Source organism: Neomonachus schauinslandi, chromosome 9, assembly GCF_002201575.2.
Source record: "Neomonachus schauinslandi chromosome 9, ASM220157v2, whole genome shotgun sequence".
NCBI lineage: Eukaryota > Metazoa > Chordata > Mammalia > Carnivora > Phocidae > Neomonachus > Neomonachus schauinslandi.
The window spans coordinates 117920026-117938283 of record NC_058411.1 but is presented as its reverse complement, the minus strand read 5'-3'; the positions used below and the strand labels follow the sequence as shown (position 1 = coordinate 117938283).

Here is an 18258-nt window from a genome sequence, read left to right as displayed (position 1 = left end):
CAATCCATCTCCAGAACTTTTCATCATCCCAAACAGAAACTCTGTACCCATTAAACACTAACTCCCCATTCTCCACTGCCACCCTCCCCCACCCTGCCCCCAGACCTAGTAACCTGTCTTCTACTTTCTCTATAAATTTACTTATTCTAGGTACCTCACATAAGTGGAATCATGTAATATTTGTTCTTTTGTGCCAGGCTTCGTTCATTTACCATTTTCTAAATTCATTCTTGTTGTAGCATATGTCAGAATTCTATATCTTTTTAAGGCTAAATAATATTCCATTGTATGTATATACCACATTTTGTTTATTTATGTGTTGATGTACATTTGGTTTGTTTCTAACTTTTGGCTATTGTGAATAATGCTGCTGTGAACATAGGTGTAAAACTGTTTGAGTCACTGCTTTTGTTTCTTTTGGTATATACTTAGAATTGGAATTGCTGGACCTTGCAATAATTCTATGTTTAACTTTTTGAGAAGTAGTCATATTGCTTTTCCCAGTGGCTGAACTATTTTATATTCCTACTAGCAATGCATAAGGATTCCAATTACTCTATAAGTTTGCCAACACTTTTCTTTTTTCTTTTCTTTTCTTTCTCCCTCCTTCCCTCCTCCTTCCCTCCTTCCCTCCCTCCCTCTTTCCTTCCTTCCTTCCTTCCTTCCTTCCTTCCTTATTTTCTTTTCTTTTTTTTTCATAATAGCCATCATGGGTATGAAATGGTATCTCACTGTGGTTTTGATTTTCATTCCCTTAGTGACTAATAATGTTAAGCATCTTTTCACATGCTTATTGGCCATTTGTTTATCGTTCTTGGAGAAATAGACTATTCAAGTCCTTTGCCTATTTTTAAACTGATTGTTTGATTTGTTGTTGTTGTTGTTATTGATTTGTAGGAGTTCTCTATATAATCTGAATATTAACTACCTTTATCAGATATATGATTTGCAAGTATTTTCTCCCCTTCCCCTGGTTACCTTCTCAGTCTGTTGATTGTGTCCTGTGATGCACAGAAGTCTTTAATTTTGCAGTAGTCCAATGTATATTTTGTTATTGTTTTTGTTGCCTGTGTTTTAATGTCATATCCAAGAAATCATTGCCAAATCCGATGTCATGAGGCTTTTCCCATCTTTTTCTAAGAGTTTTAGAGTTTTAGCTCCAATTTACATATCTGATCCACTTTTAGTTCATTTTTGTATATGGTATAACATAAGATCAGCTAAGTAGACAAACCTTTAATTAGACCAACTAAGAAAAAATAGAGAAGACTCAAATAACAAAAATCAGAAATGGAGGAGTGCCTGGGTGGCTCAGTTGTTAAGCGTCTGCCTTCAGCTCAGGTCATGATCCCAGGGTCCAGGGATCGAGTCCTGCATCGGGCTCCCTGCTCCACTGGAAGCCTGCTTCTCCCTCTCTGACTCACCCTGCTTGTGTTCCCTCTCTTGCTGTGTCTCTCTGTCAAATAAATAAATAAAATCTTAAAACAAAACAAACACAATTTAGCCACAGAGTATAAGGATTTTTGTTGGGCAGCAATAGCTGGAGTAGCAGATCTCTCTACTTAGCTGATCTTTTCAAAGGACCTAATTTTCATTCCATTGATTTTTCTATATAGTGTTAGTATTCTCTATTTTATCTATCTCTACTCTACTCTTTATTCTTTTTTTCTTTATGCTAGCTTTCATTTTACTTTACTTTTTTTAGTTTCTTAAGGTGTAAAGTTGGTTTCTTCTTTTCAATGTATGTATCTACAGGTATAAATTTTCCTCTTCACACTGTTTGCCGGCATCTCATAAATTTGGTATTATTGTAGAATTGTCTAATTCTCATTTCAATTCCATATATTTGGAGTTCTGATGTCTGGTGCATATATATATTTATGACTGTCAAATCTTAGAGAATTGACTTATCAGTATATGGTGTTCTTCTTTGTCTTGTTATAGTCTTCGACTTAATATTAGTATAGCCACTTCAGCTCTTTTGTTACTATTTGTATGGAATATACATTTTCTATCCTTTCACTTTAAATTTATGTATGTCTTTAGATGTAAAGTGAGTCTTTTGTAAATAGCATATAGGTGGATCCTGTTTTATTCTGTATCCATTCTTCCAATCTCTAGCTATTGTGTGAAGAGTTTAATCTATTTATATTTAAAGTAATCACTAATAAGGAAAGAATTCTACATTTTTGCTGTTTTCTGTATGTTCAGTAGCCTTTTGTTCCTTCATTTCCTCCATTTTTTTCTTTTCTGTTGAGTTGATTTTTTTTTGTGTGAGATGTTTTGATTCTCTTCTTGTTTCCTTTATGTATATTCTATAGATATTTTCTTTTTGGTTACCCTGGGGATTATATATGACATCTTAATATTATAATAATCTAATTTGAGTTGACATAAGCTTTACTTTAACCACATATAAAATCTCTTCTCAATTTGCTTTGCACCACCCTATGTTATTGATGTTACAAATTGCATCTTTATACATTGTGTACCTAACAACATAGCTTTGCAATTATTTTTAAGCACTTGTCTTTTCAATAACAGAAAAAATGAGTTATAAAAAATAATTAAAGTAATACTAGTTTCATTTACCTTTACTGGGGATCTTTTAATATTCATATACCTTCAAGTTACTGTCTAGTATCCTTTCATTTCAAACTGAAGACACATTTTAGCCTTTCCTGTGGGGCAGGTCTAGTAGTAATGAAGTCCCTCAGGTTTTGTTACCTGGGAATTTATTAATTTCTCTCCACTTCTGAAGGGCAGTTTTGCCAGATTTAGAATTTTTTTTTGATAGGTGTTATCTTTCAACACTTCAAATATTTAATCATTCCATGCCGTCTGGTATCCAAGGTTTCTGATGAAAAAAAAAATGGCTGATAATTTGTTTTGAGGCTCCTCTATATAGGATGAGTTACTTCACTCTTGATGATTTCCAGATTCTCTCTGTGGCTTTTCACAGTTTGATTATATGTGTCTTAGTGTGGGTCTCTTTGGTTTTATCCTACTTGGAGTTCATTGAGCTTCTTGGATTTGAGGATTCATGTTTTTTATCAGCTTCAGAGATCTTTTTAGCCAATACTGTGCATCTTTCTCATGCTCATTTCTTGGTGCACCTGATGGTTTCTCACAAGTCCCTTAGGCTTCATTTGCTTTTCTTCAATCATTTTTCTTTCTGTTCTCAGACTTGATCATTTTAATTGTCCTATCTTCAAATTTGCTGATTTTTTCTTCTGGCTGCTGAAATCTGGTGGTGAACCAACCCCTTCTAGTGAATTCGTGTGATTTACCGGGTTTTTCAGCTTCAGAATTTGTTTGGTCCCTTTTATAATTTCTATCTCTTTCTTTTATTTTGTTCATTTTATTCATGTATCATTTTCTCAATTTCCTTCTGTTTCTTTGTCCATGTTTTCCCTTAGCTCTTTGAGTATAGTTAAGACAGACAATTTAGTCTTCATCCAGTAAGTCCAATGTCTGGGCATATTCAAGGACAGTTTTGTCAATTTATTTTATTCCTTTGAATGAGTTATGTTTTATTCTTTCTTTGTATGTCTTGTGATATTTTTCTTGAAAATTGGTCATTTGACTATTATAATGTTGTAACTCTAAAAATCAGATTTTTTTTCCTTCCCACAGGGATTGCTATCTTTTTTGTTCTTGTTGTTCTTTTTTAGGAAGGCTTTAACAATTCATTTATTTTGAGGTATTTCTAAACTTTTTAAAAAAATACTTTATCAATAAAATCAGCAAAATCTTTGTTCTATTAGTTCATATTCAGTTAATGTTTTAACAGAGATGTTTTTGAATGGCAGGAGCCAAAACAAACAAACAAAAAACCCAAACAAACAAACAATAAATAGAGAAAACAGGCATCTCTTCCTGTCTTTGCAGATTGGCTCTGTCCTGGCACATTCTTTCACCACTTGGCTAGGATGGCCCTGAGCCTAGGTATCAGCCAAGGTAAAAACTTAAGGTCTTCTTGGGACTGTTTTGCCTGGGCATATGCATAGCTTTCTAAATTCAGTATACTTAGCTGCTTTTGAATAACCTGATTTCTCAGAGTCTCACTCCAGCTTCTCCTTTGGGCCTTCCATGGTCTATTTCATATTTCTACCCTGAGTCTCTTGCCCTGGACACCTATGGGTTTGTAGACATGTAGCCTTTATGAGCACAACCTGCTTTTTTTTCCTGCCTGCATTATGAGTTATCTCTGTAAATAGAGACGAGCATCGTGCTTCAGTCCTTCAGTTACCCTCCAGACAACTGAGAACATATGTACACAATAATTTACAAAAAAGGTTTCCTCTGTTCCCTCCAGTGCAAGGGAGGAAACTGGTAACTAGGCTGCCACCTGCCCCTGAACCAGGGAGGGGATGGGGAAATGGCAGGTAAAAAATGTCACAAAACTTTCCAACTCTTTTGAATATAGTTTTTTCTTTATTTGGCATTTGGTTGGCTTCTGCAAACTTTGGAATGTTTTCCAGAGCTCCTACAAAGTTATTTCAGACAGCTTCTGCTTATTTTTTGATATTTCTGTACAGAAACAAGAGCCTAAAGCTTCTTAATCTGCCATTTTGCTGATATCACTCCCCAATAAAGACATCTTTAAAATCAAGAGGAGGGGGATGTTTATAAAGATAAAGCAGAAATTAATAAATGGAATTATGATATAAAATCAAAAGCTATCCCTTTAAAAATATAAAAAATGAGTATTTCTTTATGTTACTGAACAAAATTAAAAATGAAAAATGGCATATAATAATGTATTCTAGGGGGCAATGCATATACACATGCTAATTATTTAGAAGGTCCAGATAAAAAAGGACATTTTCCTGAAAAACGTGAATTTTCAAGATTGGTGCAAGAAGAAAATCTAGAGAAAACTATAAGTATAGCAGAAACTGAAGCCTTGTGTGCCAGGGTAGAAAATGTCATTCAAGAGCCTATTCAAAGTACCATGCGTCTATACGAAACATTTCATATGACGTGTATATTTATGAGTAATTTTTAAAAGTACTTACAGGAATACTAACCCTTTTAGGAATAGATATTTACTATATAATATAATCTACTTCACAACATACAAAAAGAATCTTCTTGATTCATGTTATGTCAAAACATACCATGAAATATAAAGACAGATATAATCTATTGATATATTTAACAGAATCTGTATGGTATATATCACAAATGTGTGAGTGCCCCACATTACCACCTCACCAATGAATAATTTACTAGGGAATTTCAGTGAATTGGTCCATGGTTCTTAGAAACTTCAGCCAAGTCATAGATCTTAACTGGAGTCAGAGTAATGCGAAAGAAGGAACTAACCTGGGAATAGATTTCTTGGGATGGTCTTCAGCCATCCCTATGGAGATTAACTCCTTCAGTTGGGATTCCAGGGGGAATGGTGTCTGCTTCATACTTGGGACAATCAGAGTAGTCTTGAGGTGGTAGGAATAGAGGAGATTGAATAGCAACTGGATTGTTAGATTAGGAATGCAGGCATATTTCCCGTGGATTACAGGAAAAAATGAGCTACATGGAAAAAAATGGAAGATCCAAAGTTATCTTGGATCTTCTATAACAGGGCTGCCTACAGGGTAGAGAGATAGAAACTGACTATGAAAGATGGATTCTTAGAGCTGAGGAAAGAGTTCCAAGGGACTCCACAGAATAGAAACATAGCCTACTCTCCTATTCTCCCAACCCCCAATGCTGGTCAAGGGACCAGCTGAAGAAAGGTGCCTCCTGGTGGGAAGCTCTGAGAAGAGTCAATTTTCAATATCTTCTAAGTCCAGAGAGTATGAAGCCATGAAAAAAATGGTACTAGCTCAAGTAAAACTTTTCTTCCTTATTTTCCCTCCACCCCCTAAATCTTCAAAATGGGAGGAGTCATAGGTAGGCTGTCAACCTAGGTTGTGGGGTGGGAGGGGTATAGAGGAAAGCAGAATCAGGAAGGCTGAGAAATCAACTATCCTCCCTTTGCCACTACATGCTTCTAGCCTAAAATAGGGCTGGGCTATGGAAAGAGTAAATATTAATGCTAAATCTGAACTTAGTATTGAACACTGACCTGAGAATTCCTGTGTCACATAAAGATGAAAAAGAACTATTACTAAAACATTGGCAGAAAACCATGAGATCTGCCCAAATTTTTATAAGGTGAAGAAATACCTCACTGAACAGTGTGCAAAGGGATGTTGGGGGACAAATAAACTAGATCACAAGGTGTGCTTACCACCAATAAACTTGTTGTCTAAGGATTTTTAAAAGAATAATTATAGCAACATATTTATGGATATGTCTCCTCAGGTAAAGGAAACAAAAGCAAAAGTAAACTATTGGGATTACACCAAAATAAAATGCTTTTGTACAGCAAAGGAAAAGAACAACAAAACAAAAAGTCAACTTAGTAAATTGGAGAGGATATCTGCAAATGATATATCTGATAAAGGATTAATATCTAAAATATATGAAGAACACATCTCAACATCAAAAAAAACAATCTGGTTAAAAAAGGGAGAGAACCTGAACAGACATTTCTCCAAAGACATACAGATAGCCAGCAGACATATAAAAAGATGTTCAACATCACTAATCGTCAGGAAAATCATCAATCCATCATCCATCAAACATCAAAACCACAATGAGATATCACCTCACACCAGCCAATGTCAAATATCAAAAAAGATAAAAATAATAAGTGTTGGCAGTGATGTAGAAAAAAAGGGACCCCCCCATGCTGGTGGAAATGTAAATTGATGCAACCACTGTGGAAAACAGTATGGAAGTTCCTCAGAAAATTAAAAATAGAAGTCCCATATGAGGCAGTAATTCCACTATGGACACTTACCCCCCACCCTTGCCCATGAAAACCCTAATTTGGAAAGATATATGCACCCCTATGTTTATTACAGCATTATTTACAACACCCAAGATTATGGAAGCAACCCATGTTCATTGATAGATGAATGGATAAAGAAGATGTGATACACACACACACACACACACATTGTAGAATATTACTCAGCCATAAAAAGAAATGAAATCTTGTTATTTGCAACAACATGGATGAAATTACAGGGTATTATGCTAAGTAAAATAAGTCAGACACAAAAAGACAAATACCATAAGCTTTCACTTGTATGTAGAATCTAAACAAAGCAAGCAAGGGAACAAACAAAAAACAAACAGACTCTTAAATACAGAGAACAAACTGGTGGCTACCAGAAGGGAAAGGGGTTGGAGGTTGGTAGAATAAAAGGAATCAAGAGGTACAAACTTCCATTTATAAAATAAATAAGTCACAGAGATGAAAAATACAGCATAGGGGGTATAGTCAATAATATTATAACATTGTATGGTGACTGAACTTATCACGGTAAGCTTGAGCAATATATCAAATTGTTGAATCAATATGTTGTACACCTGAAACCAACAGAACATTTTATGTCAATTATTTTTCAGTGAAAATAAAAACAATTGTAAGTTAGCCATCAACAAAACAAATGTAACAGTTTTTTAAAGAGTATTGCCTACCATGATAAAATAGGATTTATCTCAGGAATTTAAAGATGAATCAAGGTAGGGAATTAATACATCTCAGTTACAGGTTAAATTAGGAAAGTGAGCAAATAGAGAGGAGTGAATTAATAAAATCTATTTTTATTTCTGATATATAAAGAAAAAATAATCTGGGGTCAGTTATCTGATTTATAATTAGTTCTTGAATATAAACTCCATAAGTTGGTGATTATCTGTGTTATCCAACTCATGACACAGTTCCCAGAAACTAATTGGTAGTCAAAAAATATACTTTTTTAGTGGAAGTAAAAGAATGAGTCATAACTACCTTAAACTGAAAATGTAAATCATCTTTTCATAGTGGGATACAAGAAGCATTCTTATTATGACAAAAGACTAGGAAATAATGTACACTGTTAACCCTATTGTTTCATTTTCTGGAAGTTGAAATCAATGCAATAATCAGGAAATAGAAAAAAGAATAAAACTAATGAAAATGAACATAAAACTTATCATTATAAACAATATGATTGTTAGACTAAAATCCTCACGAGTATTAACCAAACAGTTAGCCTGGATGGATATGATATTGGATAAATGCCTAAACAAAGATAGTCATAAACAAATAGATTATAGCTTTCCCACATATCAGTAAAATCAGTTGGAAAAATAACATAAAAATGATCCCATTCCTAACAGTATCACACATAAAGAATAGGAATAACCTTATCAAAATATGAGTGAGCTGTCTAAAGAAAATGACATAACTCTGCCACAAGCCATGAATGAAGACATGAATGAATTCAGAAATGTCACAGTTATGTAGGAAAGATTGAATATAGTATAACACTTGTTCAAAGTAATATTTAATGAGCATAATTCCAACCAAGATAAATTCTGATGGATTAAGAATCTAAATAGAAAATATAAAAATAGAAATGCTACAGAAAGAAGAATTAGAATTCTCATGGTGGCTTCCCCCACCATCATTGATAAATACAAAAAGTCAATAAATAAGAGATGCAATAAAATGACAAGATAATATTACATCTGAATAAGTGCTATAATAAAAATAAGACAAGATGTTGTAATAGAAAAGGAATAGACGATCAAAGCAGGATTCTCCTTGTGGAAGTGACAGTTGAACTGTCCTCAGTTACATAATTACTCCATAACGCTAAAAACATGAACATCTAGAAGTGAAGTATTACATCCAGCAAAAAGCATTTGCAGAGGCCTTAAGACAGGCACATCCTAATCCTTGATACTTCTGAAGAGTGGAAGGAAGGTCTGCATTCTGGAAGCATGATAAGGAGTGAGTGGAGGAGTCAAAGCATTAGTAATAAGCATGTTAGATGGGAAATGGGAAGATGAAGAGGCTTCTCCGTTTTTAATTAAAGTATGAGGCAATGTCATCAAATGAGAGTGGTGGGAGGTGACTGAAGTGAAGGTGTGAAAGAGTCTTTAAAAGCAGGGAAGGAATGGGTGAGCATAGGGAAGACATAGAATTTTATGAGTGTGAATTTAAAATGAAATGAGCGATTTTCTCCAGCCCTGAGGTAAATAGATAGGTTATTTACAGTAGCCAAAATAAGGATAAAGTCCAAAGCATGTGTCACAACCCTAAATATGTAATTGATTGCTGGCAGGAGTAAAAATTAGCATAATCCTTCTTTTAAAAAATATTTTATTTATTTATTTGAGAGAGAGGGAAAGAGAGCACACAAGCGGGGGGAGGGAGAGGGACAAGCAGACTCTGTGCTGAGCACAGAGCCCAACATGGGGTTCGATCCCACAACCCTGAGATCATGAATGACCTGAGCCAAAATCAAGAGTCTGATGCTTAACTGACTGAGCCACGCAGGGGTCCCAGCATAATCTTTTTTAGAAAGCAATTCATCAATAGTTATTTACTTACATAAAAGTGACTGGGAAACAGGAGTTTGGGAAGTAAGCACACCTGAGCTCAATTCACATGGGCCTTATTAATTGTGTTACCTTACATCTTTTCTGGGGGAAAAAGATGTCTGATCGGAACCACTGTATAAAGCAGTTTCAGAATAAGATGACAGCCAAACCAATTAGATGACTTAATTTGAATCTTGTGAAATAAGTCGTAGTTTCATCTTAACATTGCGTTCAACTTCTTCATTATCAGATTGTCAACTTTAACAATTTTGAGTATTTTTTATAGCAAGTGGAAATATTGCGGTTTATTTTCCAACAAATTTTGCAATAAGCTTCTCAGGAAGAACATGGCTACACTGTTCTGATGAAGATGACTCAACCTTAGATTCTCAGGTGCTTTTTGAAGCAAATCAAATACTATTTTGTGAACCCATTACCAATTCCTGGCATCAGAAAAAAAAGTTCAAAGACAAAGTATATGGCCTGAAGAAAAGATCATGTTACAAAATGATGCTAGGTGAGATATTCAGTGACATCAAATGATCAGTTGACTGAAAAAGAAACACGGGAAGGCAGGAGAGGGATGACTCTGCCTTCTCACAGGCAGCAAAAAAAACTCCAGCCCAGCACCAAAGAAAACAGAAAAACTGTGACAGGAATAGGACCAAGATCCATAAACATCTTAGCCAAGATCTTCCTAGTTCCTGAAAAGGTTTGGCTGCCCAAAGGAAATTCAAAGAGCCCCAGTTTTATTTTAGGATGGTATGTATACTCTATCTAGAGCATTCTCTCACATCAAATGGTGACTTAAACATGTGTAAGAGGTTCAGATTACTGTTTTATTCAGCTGAGCTCAAGCCAATAAGCTCAAGGTAGTGTTAGCTCAAGTTTCAAACTCAAGGGGCTAAAAGAGTCATTGAAAAAATAGTTCATGATTTATAATGACCTTTTATCGCTACAAGAACGTGATCATTCTCAACTGTCTGTGTGAGCAGTCATCGACCACTTTTGCAGAATCATCAGAGTAATGGATTAATGATTTCCCAGAATAAGACTGAGATGACGTACAAACCTACGTCATGGATAGCTCATCCACAGCCAGAGATCTTCATCTACGCTTGATAAAGAAAAAGCCCTCATTGATCCTGTACTGCAATGACTGGACATGAATAGGAAAAGGAGCCTAGGGAAGCTTAACTGATTGACCTACCAGTGTACCCAACTGCTCTATAGCCAGGTGAAGGCAATCCCAGTCTCCAATGGGGAGAAAAAAATCAACCTTAATGTCTCAGGGGTACAGCCAGGACAACCAGTATCTCAGAGATATATCCAGGGAGAAAGCAATCCCTATTGGGCTGGAACTTCATCAGCAGCACTGTAAAAGCAGGAGACAAACAACAATCCTAGTGCTCCATAAACCTTCATGGGAGTTTAACTCGCTAAAGTCCTCAGTTGCACCAGACCTCCTTCAGGTTCATGCCATGGTACCTAGATACCAAAAGGATATACTATATCACTGGGGTTTCATACATTGGCCCATCCCTGGCTTGCCATGTCACTAACATGATCCGGTGAGCACAACAAGAGAACAAGAGCAAAGGGATGATAAAGTTTGGGGCCAAGAGGACTATGGAGGGTGTCTTACCAATGTGAACACTCACACTGTTTTTTTACCGAAAACACGATACATATACTGTATGTGAGTGTGTGTGTGTGTGTGTGTGTATAAAATAGAATACATATAAATGGTACTTCAGTTCACACAAAATAATGCAGAATATGTATATACATGAATTTAATAACATTATCAGTATTTTGAAATACTAAGGTGCTTCTTGTCCGAAAATTCAAATTACTTCAAACTCAAATTAATATCTATAGCTATGTGTGATTTTTAAACCTAAAGGCAGAAATTTCTAGATTAGCCAATTTCAAAAGGAATCAGATGGCACAGGGTAGCTGTTAAGCATGTGCAGAATGTGGCGGTCTATTGTTTAGAGATTTTCTTTCTGACAGCTTGTCCAGGTCCACAGAGATCTGAAGAATTGTTTCAAAAATATGAGATTCTAAATAAAGATCTAAGGAGTATATTAAGACTACATTTGAATAAAAACAGCTATTTATTTAGAAATCCATTTACTGACTTAAGAGGCTGTTTGAGATGTATAATGGATATAAATTTGACTAGAGAGTTCTTAAAGTTATTATACCAAGTTTATTATTGAAAACTTCCCATAGCTTATCATATAATTACTTAACTTTTATATATAAATGTACAAGTAGAGTATTAGCTAAGGATATAGTTTTATTCTTTTGGTTTTTCTTATTCTTGCATGTTTTATGGTGTTAAATCCAACACTTCCAAACAGAGCTTGGAAATTTATTACAGTTCTTTCATTCATATCATATCATTCTGTCTACTATGGTCTGAATGTTTAAGTCCCCCCCACTAAATTCATATGTTGAAATCCTAACCCCCAAAGGTGGTGGTATTAGGAAGTGGGAGCTTAAGTAATGAGGGTGGATCCTTCATGAATGGGATTAGTGTTCTTATAAAAGAGATCCCACAGAACTCCCTTGCCCCTTTCACCAGCTGAGCACACAACAAGAAAGTGCCTACTATGAACGAGGAAGTGGGCCCTCCCTCGACACTGGCACCTTGATCTTGGATTGCAGGCTCCAGAAATGTGAGAAATAAATGTCTGTTGTTTATAAGCCACCCAACTTATGGTCTTTTGTTATAGCAGCCAGAATAGACTTAGGCACTATCCTAACAGTTAAAGTTTCAATAGAGGTATACTAACGTATTCTACCTCTGGTAAGAAAATAAAGAATGCAGAAATAAAAATGGAGAGAACCCAAATAGCAAGTTTTGTTTAGACAGGAAGCCTAGGGGCGCCTGGATGGCTCAGGTGATTAAGCATCCGACTCCTGATTTCAGTTTAGGTCATGATCTCAGGGTCCTGAGATTGAGCCCTGCCTTAGGCTCCACCTCAGGCTCAGCAGTGAGTCTGCTTCTCTCTTCCTCCCTCCCCTCTGCTCCCCACCTTGATCATGTTCTCATTCTCTCTCTTTCTCTAAAATAAATAAATAAATAAATCTTTTTAAAAAGCTAAGAAATCTAGGCTTAATTTTTATTGATATTTGTTTCTTTTTGTTCTTCCCCCCAGCCCACACAACACATACACACTTTTTCTATTCATTTTTTGGGGGGCAGATAAATGAGGGACATGACTCCTCATTTCATGCTCACATGGTTTCTGGGTAATCTTTTGTAGAACTGATGTGCTTGTCAAAACCTCCAGAATTTTACATCCACATTTTTTATTTCCAGGCAAAAATACAAAATGCTCGAAATGTCCCAGAAACATCAATCTGACCTTTTTTTTTTTAACACAGTAATACCATGGCTTGGTTGACATGCATCACTTTTTTCCCCTTACAGTTAAAAAGTCTGATTTTTTGCTAAAATTCTCTTATTCTATATATTGCTGTTTTGAGAAAGTCACTCAACAATTTCTACTTAAGACAATGTTAAATAATCCCCTTTCCTCATTTGAAGCAGTAAAAGTCACAATGATATGGATTTAAATATATGTTGTTATGATTTCCTTTAGACCTGCGGGAGTCTTAGTTAAAGGCCTATGGATTCACAAAATTTTATGATAAATGTTTTCTCCAAGATATCCACCTGTGTCCTACTCAAAACTGTGGTCACTCCTAGAAGATCTCAGAGGCACTTTTAGGCCAGGGGATCAAGAAAGACACACACGTGTGCATATACACACTCACATCCACACCTACCCACCCACCCCCAGACACAGATACACAGACACAGACACACAAATTACTCTAAAACAAAACAAAACAAAAAAATTATTGCAAAATCAACACAAGAGACAAAAGATTTTCAAGATCACCATTTAACAAGGGTGATGATATTCAAATAATTAGCCACCAGCAGTGGTGGAGCATCATGGGAAGGTCTGGTGGTTTCCAGGGTAACCAGGGAAGCCCAGGGGCTCCTCAGGGTTCCAGGCAGCAGTCTGGTTTCCTGATTCAAGAGATTTCATTAGGAGACCTGGTGAGAGATGATTCTCATCAGGAAGCCTCACATTTAGTCATTCCCATAAATACTGGTGACACCACCTCATGAAGCTCTGAGGAGATTATACCATATATCCATATAATGGATATCCATTGTATCCATTATACCATTATATCCATATAATGGCCAAACTAGACATTTTTTTCAACTCGGCAAACAGCTTTGGGAAAACTTTATTGTGAACCTCTGCAGCATCAGAGCAATATTAATTCAGGCCTTTGTGGCTATGATACGGGAAATCTGTCCTCAGGGAATCTGTGTTCTTAGATAGGGCAACCCAGTTATTTAAAATCAATCCAAGGGGGAAGTTTTTCCCTTGCATGGTGACTATTTATAGTAACTGTAATGCCCCAAATCTTATATTATAAGATTTGTGTGTATGTGCAAATCTCAGTGTTTCATGGTTGTCTCCTAATTAATCTGAGGACGTGGCCTCACTCCCTATAATCATCTCAAGTGAGAAATTCAATGCCAATGCATCATGCAACTGCGAAATTGGCCCTGAAAAGACAGACAGACCTGAGCCCATACAGCACTGTCCCATCAGGGTGAAGGCGGATCATGCGGTTTTTCACTGTCACTCCATGCACAAATGACTTTTTGTCATTTAAGAAATATGTGTCAGGCACCCATAGCTGGTCGGCCACTCGATTGTCAAGCGTGAGGTTGAGAGGGATCCCAGAATAGGCAAGCCTTTTATCTCTCCAATATTGTTGAAAATACATGGTTAAGGTGTAATCCTGGGGGAAAAAAAGAAAAGAAAAAAAATTAGTTTGCGCTCAGCCACAGGCATATTTCCTTCATGACTGGTCAAATTCAGGTTGGAATCCAGAAGAAATGGATATTATTTTCAGGCAGGGTAGAAAACAGTGGTTGCTTTCTCATAAATGCAAATACTAGGTTTAGTAGGTGTAAATCATGTCTATAAATCCCGTTGTTTGTTTTTTTTTTTTTAAGTCCTTTGTTTTATTTAGGTAAGAACCAGACTAGACAAATTGGCATTTAAGCAATAGCCACACAGATACAAAGGTCAAAAAATAACTTTAAATAAAGTCATCATAAAATCAGGTTGCTGGCAGGACCCTGAAAACTCCCTTAGGTCCTGCATCTCCCACCAGGCAGATATGTATCTTTACCACCCACAGCAGAGGAGCTCTATCTACAGATTCTCTCTACAAGGTAAGCCACTTTCCTCTCTTGCCCTCTGTGAGAATTGTAAATACAAACCCTCCATAAACATGCACTGGAGACACAATGACCTGTGGGAGGTCTCTATGCCTTATTCATTACATTTTCTTTTTCTTCCAGAATGCCACAGCCATTTCCACACTAACTAGGCCATATCATCACCTTGAGAGGATGATATATTCGTCTGGGGAAAATGGGAGCCTATAGCTAAAGCCGGATGTAGGAGAGGGGAAATGGGCCATGGTGCAACCCCCACAGGCCTGCCAACAAAATAAGCAAGTATTTAGGCAGATGATTCTACTTTTGTTTGTTTGTCCATCTGTTTTTGTTTTGTTTTGTTTGTTTGCAAAGTAATGCAGTAAGAAAGTGGAAAAAAGGGGCTCCTTGGTGGCTGAGTCGTTAAGCGTCTGCCTTCGGCTCAGGTCATGATCCCAAGGTCCTGGGATCGAGCCCCGCATCGGGCTCCCTGCTCCGCAGGAAGCCTGCTTTTCCCTCTCCAGCTCCCCCTGCTTGTGTTTCCTTTCTCGCTGTGTCTCTCTCTGTCAAATGAATAAATAAAATCTTTAAAAAAAAAAAAAAAGTGAAGAAAAGAAATCAGACTGAACATGAAAATTCTATTTTTAAATTTTTATTCTTTTGGCAATCACTATTCCAGTCTACATCAAGTCTGAAAATTTGGTTATGTTCATGGGACATCTTGAACCCCACTATAGAAGGATCCAAGCTGAAAATCCAAAGGTAAGTGAGTAAACTCCCTAACCAGGGAAGGAGAAATCACTGTTACATACAGGAGCTTCTGAATTCACACACTTACAGGTGTTTGCAAACATCCTGGCTTTGTAGGCAATGAGAGGTGGGATTGCAAATCAATTCAAGAACCCATCCCAGGCACAGGTCTTATGAAATCCCATCCAGTACTCATTTTGCTGATTCACAGGGCAGTTCTCAGTGCTTGCTAATCTAACAATGCCTACTTATCACTGATCTCATGAGTGTTAGAGCACAGAAGCCTCTGAGATGACAAAGAACATACCTGGATGTTCTTCTCCAGGTGCTCACAGGCAAGGTGACAAAACCAATACATGCTAAACAACTATCAGCAAAATAAGTTTTAAGCTATAAGGGCCATTAAAAAAAAAAATCAAAGGCGGGGGGAAGCAAGAAAATTCAAAAGGGCTGGGGAGTCTTTATAGAGGTTTTATCTGCAACTTGAAGGAGAGATAGCATTTGAGTGGATGAAAAGAAACAGAAGAGTTTTTTCCCAGGCACTTACATGGGCAGAGCTCTGTGCATGGCATTACCTGTGTGAACGGGCCCCCACCCCACCACCAATTCTCAAAGATCAGGTGACATTAAAGATAGGCTTTGGCTAGCCAGATATTGGATAGGGGGCATGAAAAATAAATCATACAAGGATGTTGCTTTTATTGCATTGATTTTACTGAATTGATGAGAAACTCTGAGGAGTGCAGTTTTGGTGGAACTTAGGGTTCTAGAGGGGAAAAGGACAGAGTGGTGAGCAAGGCTGGACTCTGTGGCAGTGACCAGAATGTAGAAAAACTTGAATGCCAGCTCCTCAGTCAATGAAAACCACTGAGTTTCCAGTAACAAGTGACATAACCAAGTGTATTAACTGTCTTTTATTTTGTTTTCTCATGCTTTAGCTTCTGGACCCTGGCTGACCCTGGAGGGACTTTCATCCTTTCCCCCAGGGCTACAATTCTGTCAAACTCTAGATTGTGCCTTCCAAAAGCAAACCAACCAATCCAGAGCTCACCCCCCAAGTGCCTTCTCTATTGGGCTTTCACACTCCAGGCCAATATTTCAACTATATTCAAGTACCAGGCAACTAGGGGCAGTCTAGACCCCGGGGCCCCCTTTAATTATTCAAACTAGCCCATCCAAAGCCTGCTGATCCAGCCTCCCATATGCCCATTCATTCCCATGGAAACCACAATAAAGTTCCTTGCCCACAGTTTCCCTTCTTCCTTGTGACCAATGCTAGTGCTTCCCTGTGTGCCCCCCCCCCCCCATTCACTACAATGGATGGTGTACTCCCTTCCTTTAAGGTCTGTGGCTAGCAAACTATTTTTCAATGGCAGCTGCCTCCTGATCGGGAAGATCGGGAAGATCAGTTGTGCAGTGGTGAGAGAAATGATGAGCAAAGGCCAAAATGGGTGGAGAGTGCTTGGAAAGGGGGTGCAGGTCAGGGAAATCCTAAAAGTTCACACATGTTGGGCTTGAGGTACAACTTCAGGCTGCGAGTGGACCCCCAAAGAGTGCAGTCACATCCCCTGCATCACCATGAATGATGGCTAATGCAGGTGATGCATTTTAACTGAAACATTCAAAGTTTCAGTGGCATAACAGGATGGAAATAAAACAGCAGTAGCAGCTAAAGGATTTTCGATTTGAATATAATGCTCCAAATTACATTCTTATTGAAATAGAAGCATTTCACTTGCTTCTCTCTTTGGTTTCTAAGCCCACATCCCACGCCTGAGTCATGAAGTCTAGCACTTCTCTGAGTTCCCTTCCAACTGGCGTTCACATGGGTTGCCATGAGGATGGAGGGAATGTGTCAGTTTGCCCTGGGAACCCAGTTGTCATCCAGGGTCTGCAAGCTCGGGCTCTGGGTCTTATTTTGACCGGTGCTGTTCTCCACACCATTAACAGCACTTCTCAGTTTTGGTCTTGGGTGTTTGCTGAGGTGACTTGCGTGAACAGGGTTGCAGAGAGCTTAGGTGACAGAGGGAGAAAAATAGTTATTTAAATCCAAACCTGCTGCATCAGCTGTGCCTTCTGAAGCAATGGCTTCACTACAGCAGTGGGGACACTAGTCAGTATCCCACTTCTTTCTCCTGTACAGACTGGCAGACAAAGGAAAGGTGACAGCAGACAGTAGGCCACAGTGCTGACTCCTGGGCAGCAGTGAGCACCACGCAAAATAATGACAGTAGCAGTGAACATGCTCTGACCCCTCGGTATGTGCCAGTCATTTCTAATGTCATTTCACTTAAACATAAAGCAGGGATTATCAGTATTCTCATTATCATCCCCAATCAATGAAGAAAAAAAATTAAAGAGCTGAAGTAATTTGCCTCTTCCCTCCCCTCCATGCTCCACTAAATGGGAGTAACTGGGGGACATGGGACTTGAAGTTGGGGCTACCTCCCTGCAGGGTGCGACTCTCAACCTAGAAACTGAAGCTCTAAGGGACAGGAAGCTAAACTGTTCTGCATAATATACCGAAATGAACTTGGTGGGAGGATGGTTTGCAAAGATATCTCGAAGAGCGGAGAATCAAGTCACATAAGGTAATGCCGTTTTTGAGGGGAATAAACACTGTGGCACCACTAAAGCCCCCCATCCTTGCAAACATTTAGCACAGCTGGGATGTAGACAGATGCCTTGTGGAAGTTTCTTTCCTCCAGGGGGTCCCAGACAAGTTGATGCTTCCCATATTCGGAGCTCCCCAGAGCCTTTGTGGGCCTTCCTTGCCTTTTTCCTGGATTGGTCACCCCCAA

General features: G+C 37.8%; 1 protein-coding gene across 2 annotated transcripts in view; it reads right to left on the bottom strand.

The window, feature by feature from the left end:
- The window catches only part of GABRB3 (gamma-aminobutyric acid type A receptor subunit beta3), a 235686-nt gene that overhangs the window by 45605 nt on the left and 171823 nt on the right, over positions 1-18258 (bottom strand). For both annotated transcript variants that reach the window (XM_021680475.1, XM_021680474.1), the window contains exon 4: positions 14063-14283. In XM_021680475.1, the coding sequence (XP_021536150.1) occupies positions 14063-14283 (221 nt within the window). The remainder of the gene's footprint in view (positions 1-14062; positions 14284-18258) is intronic.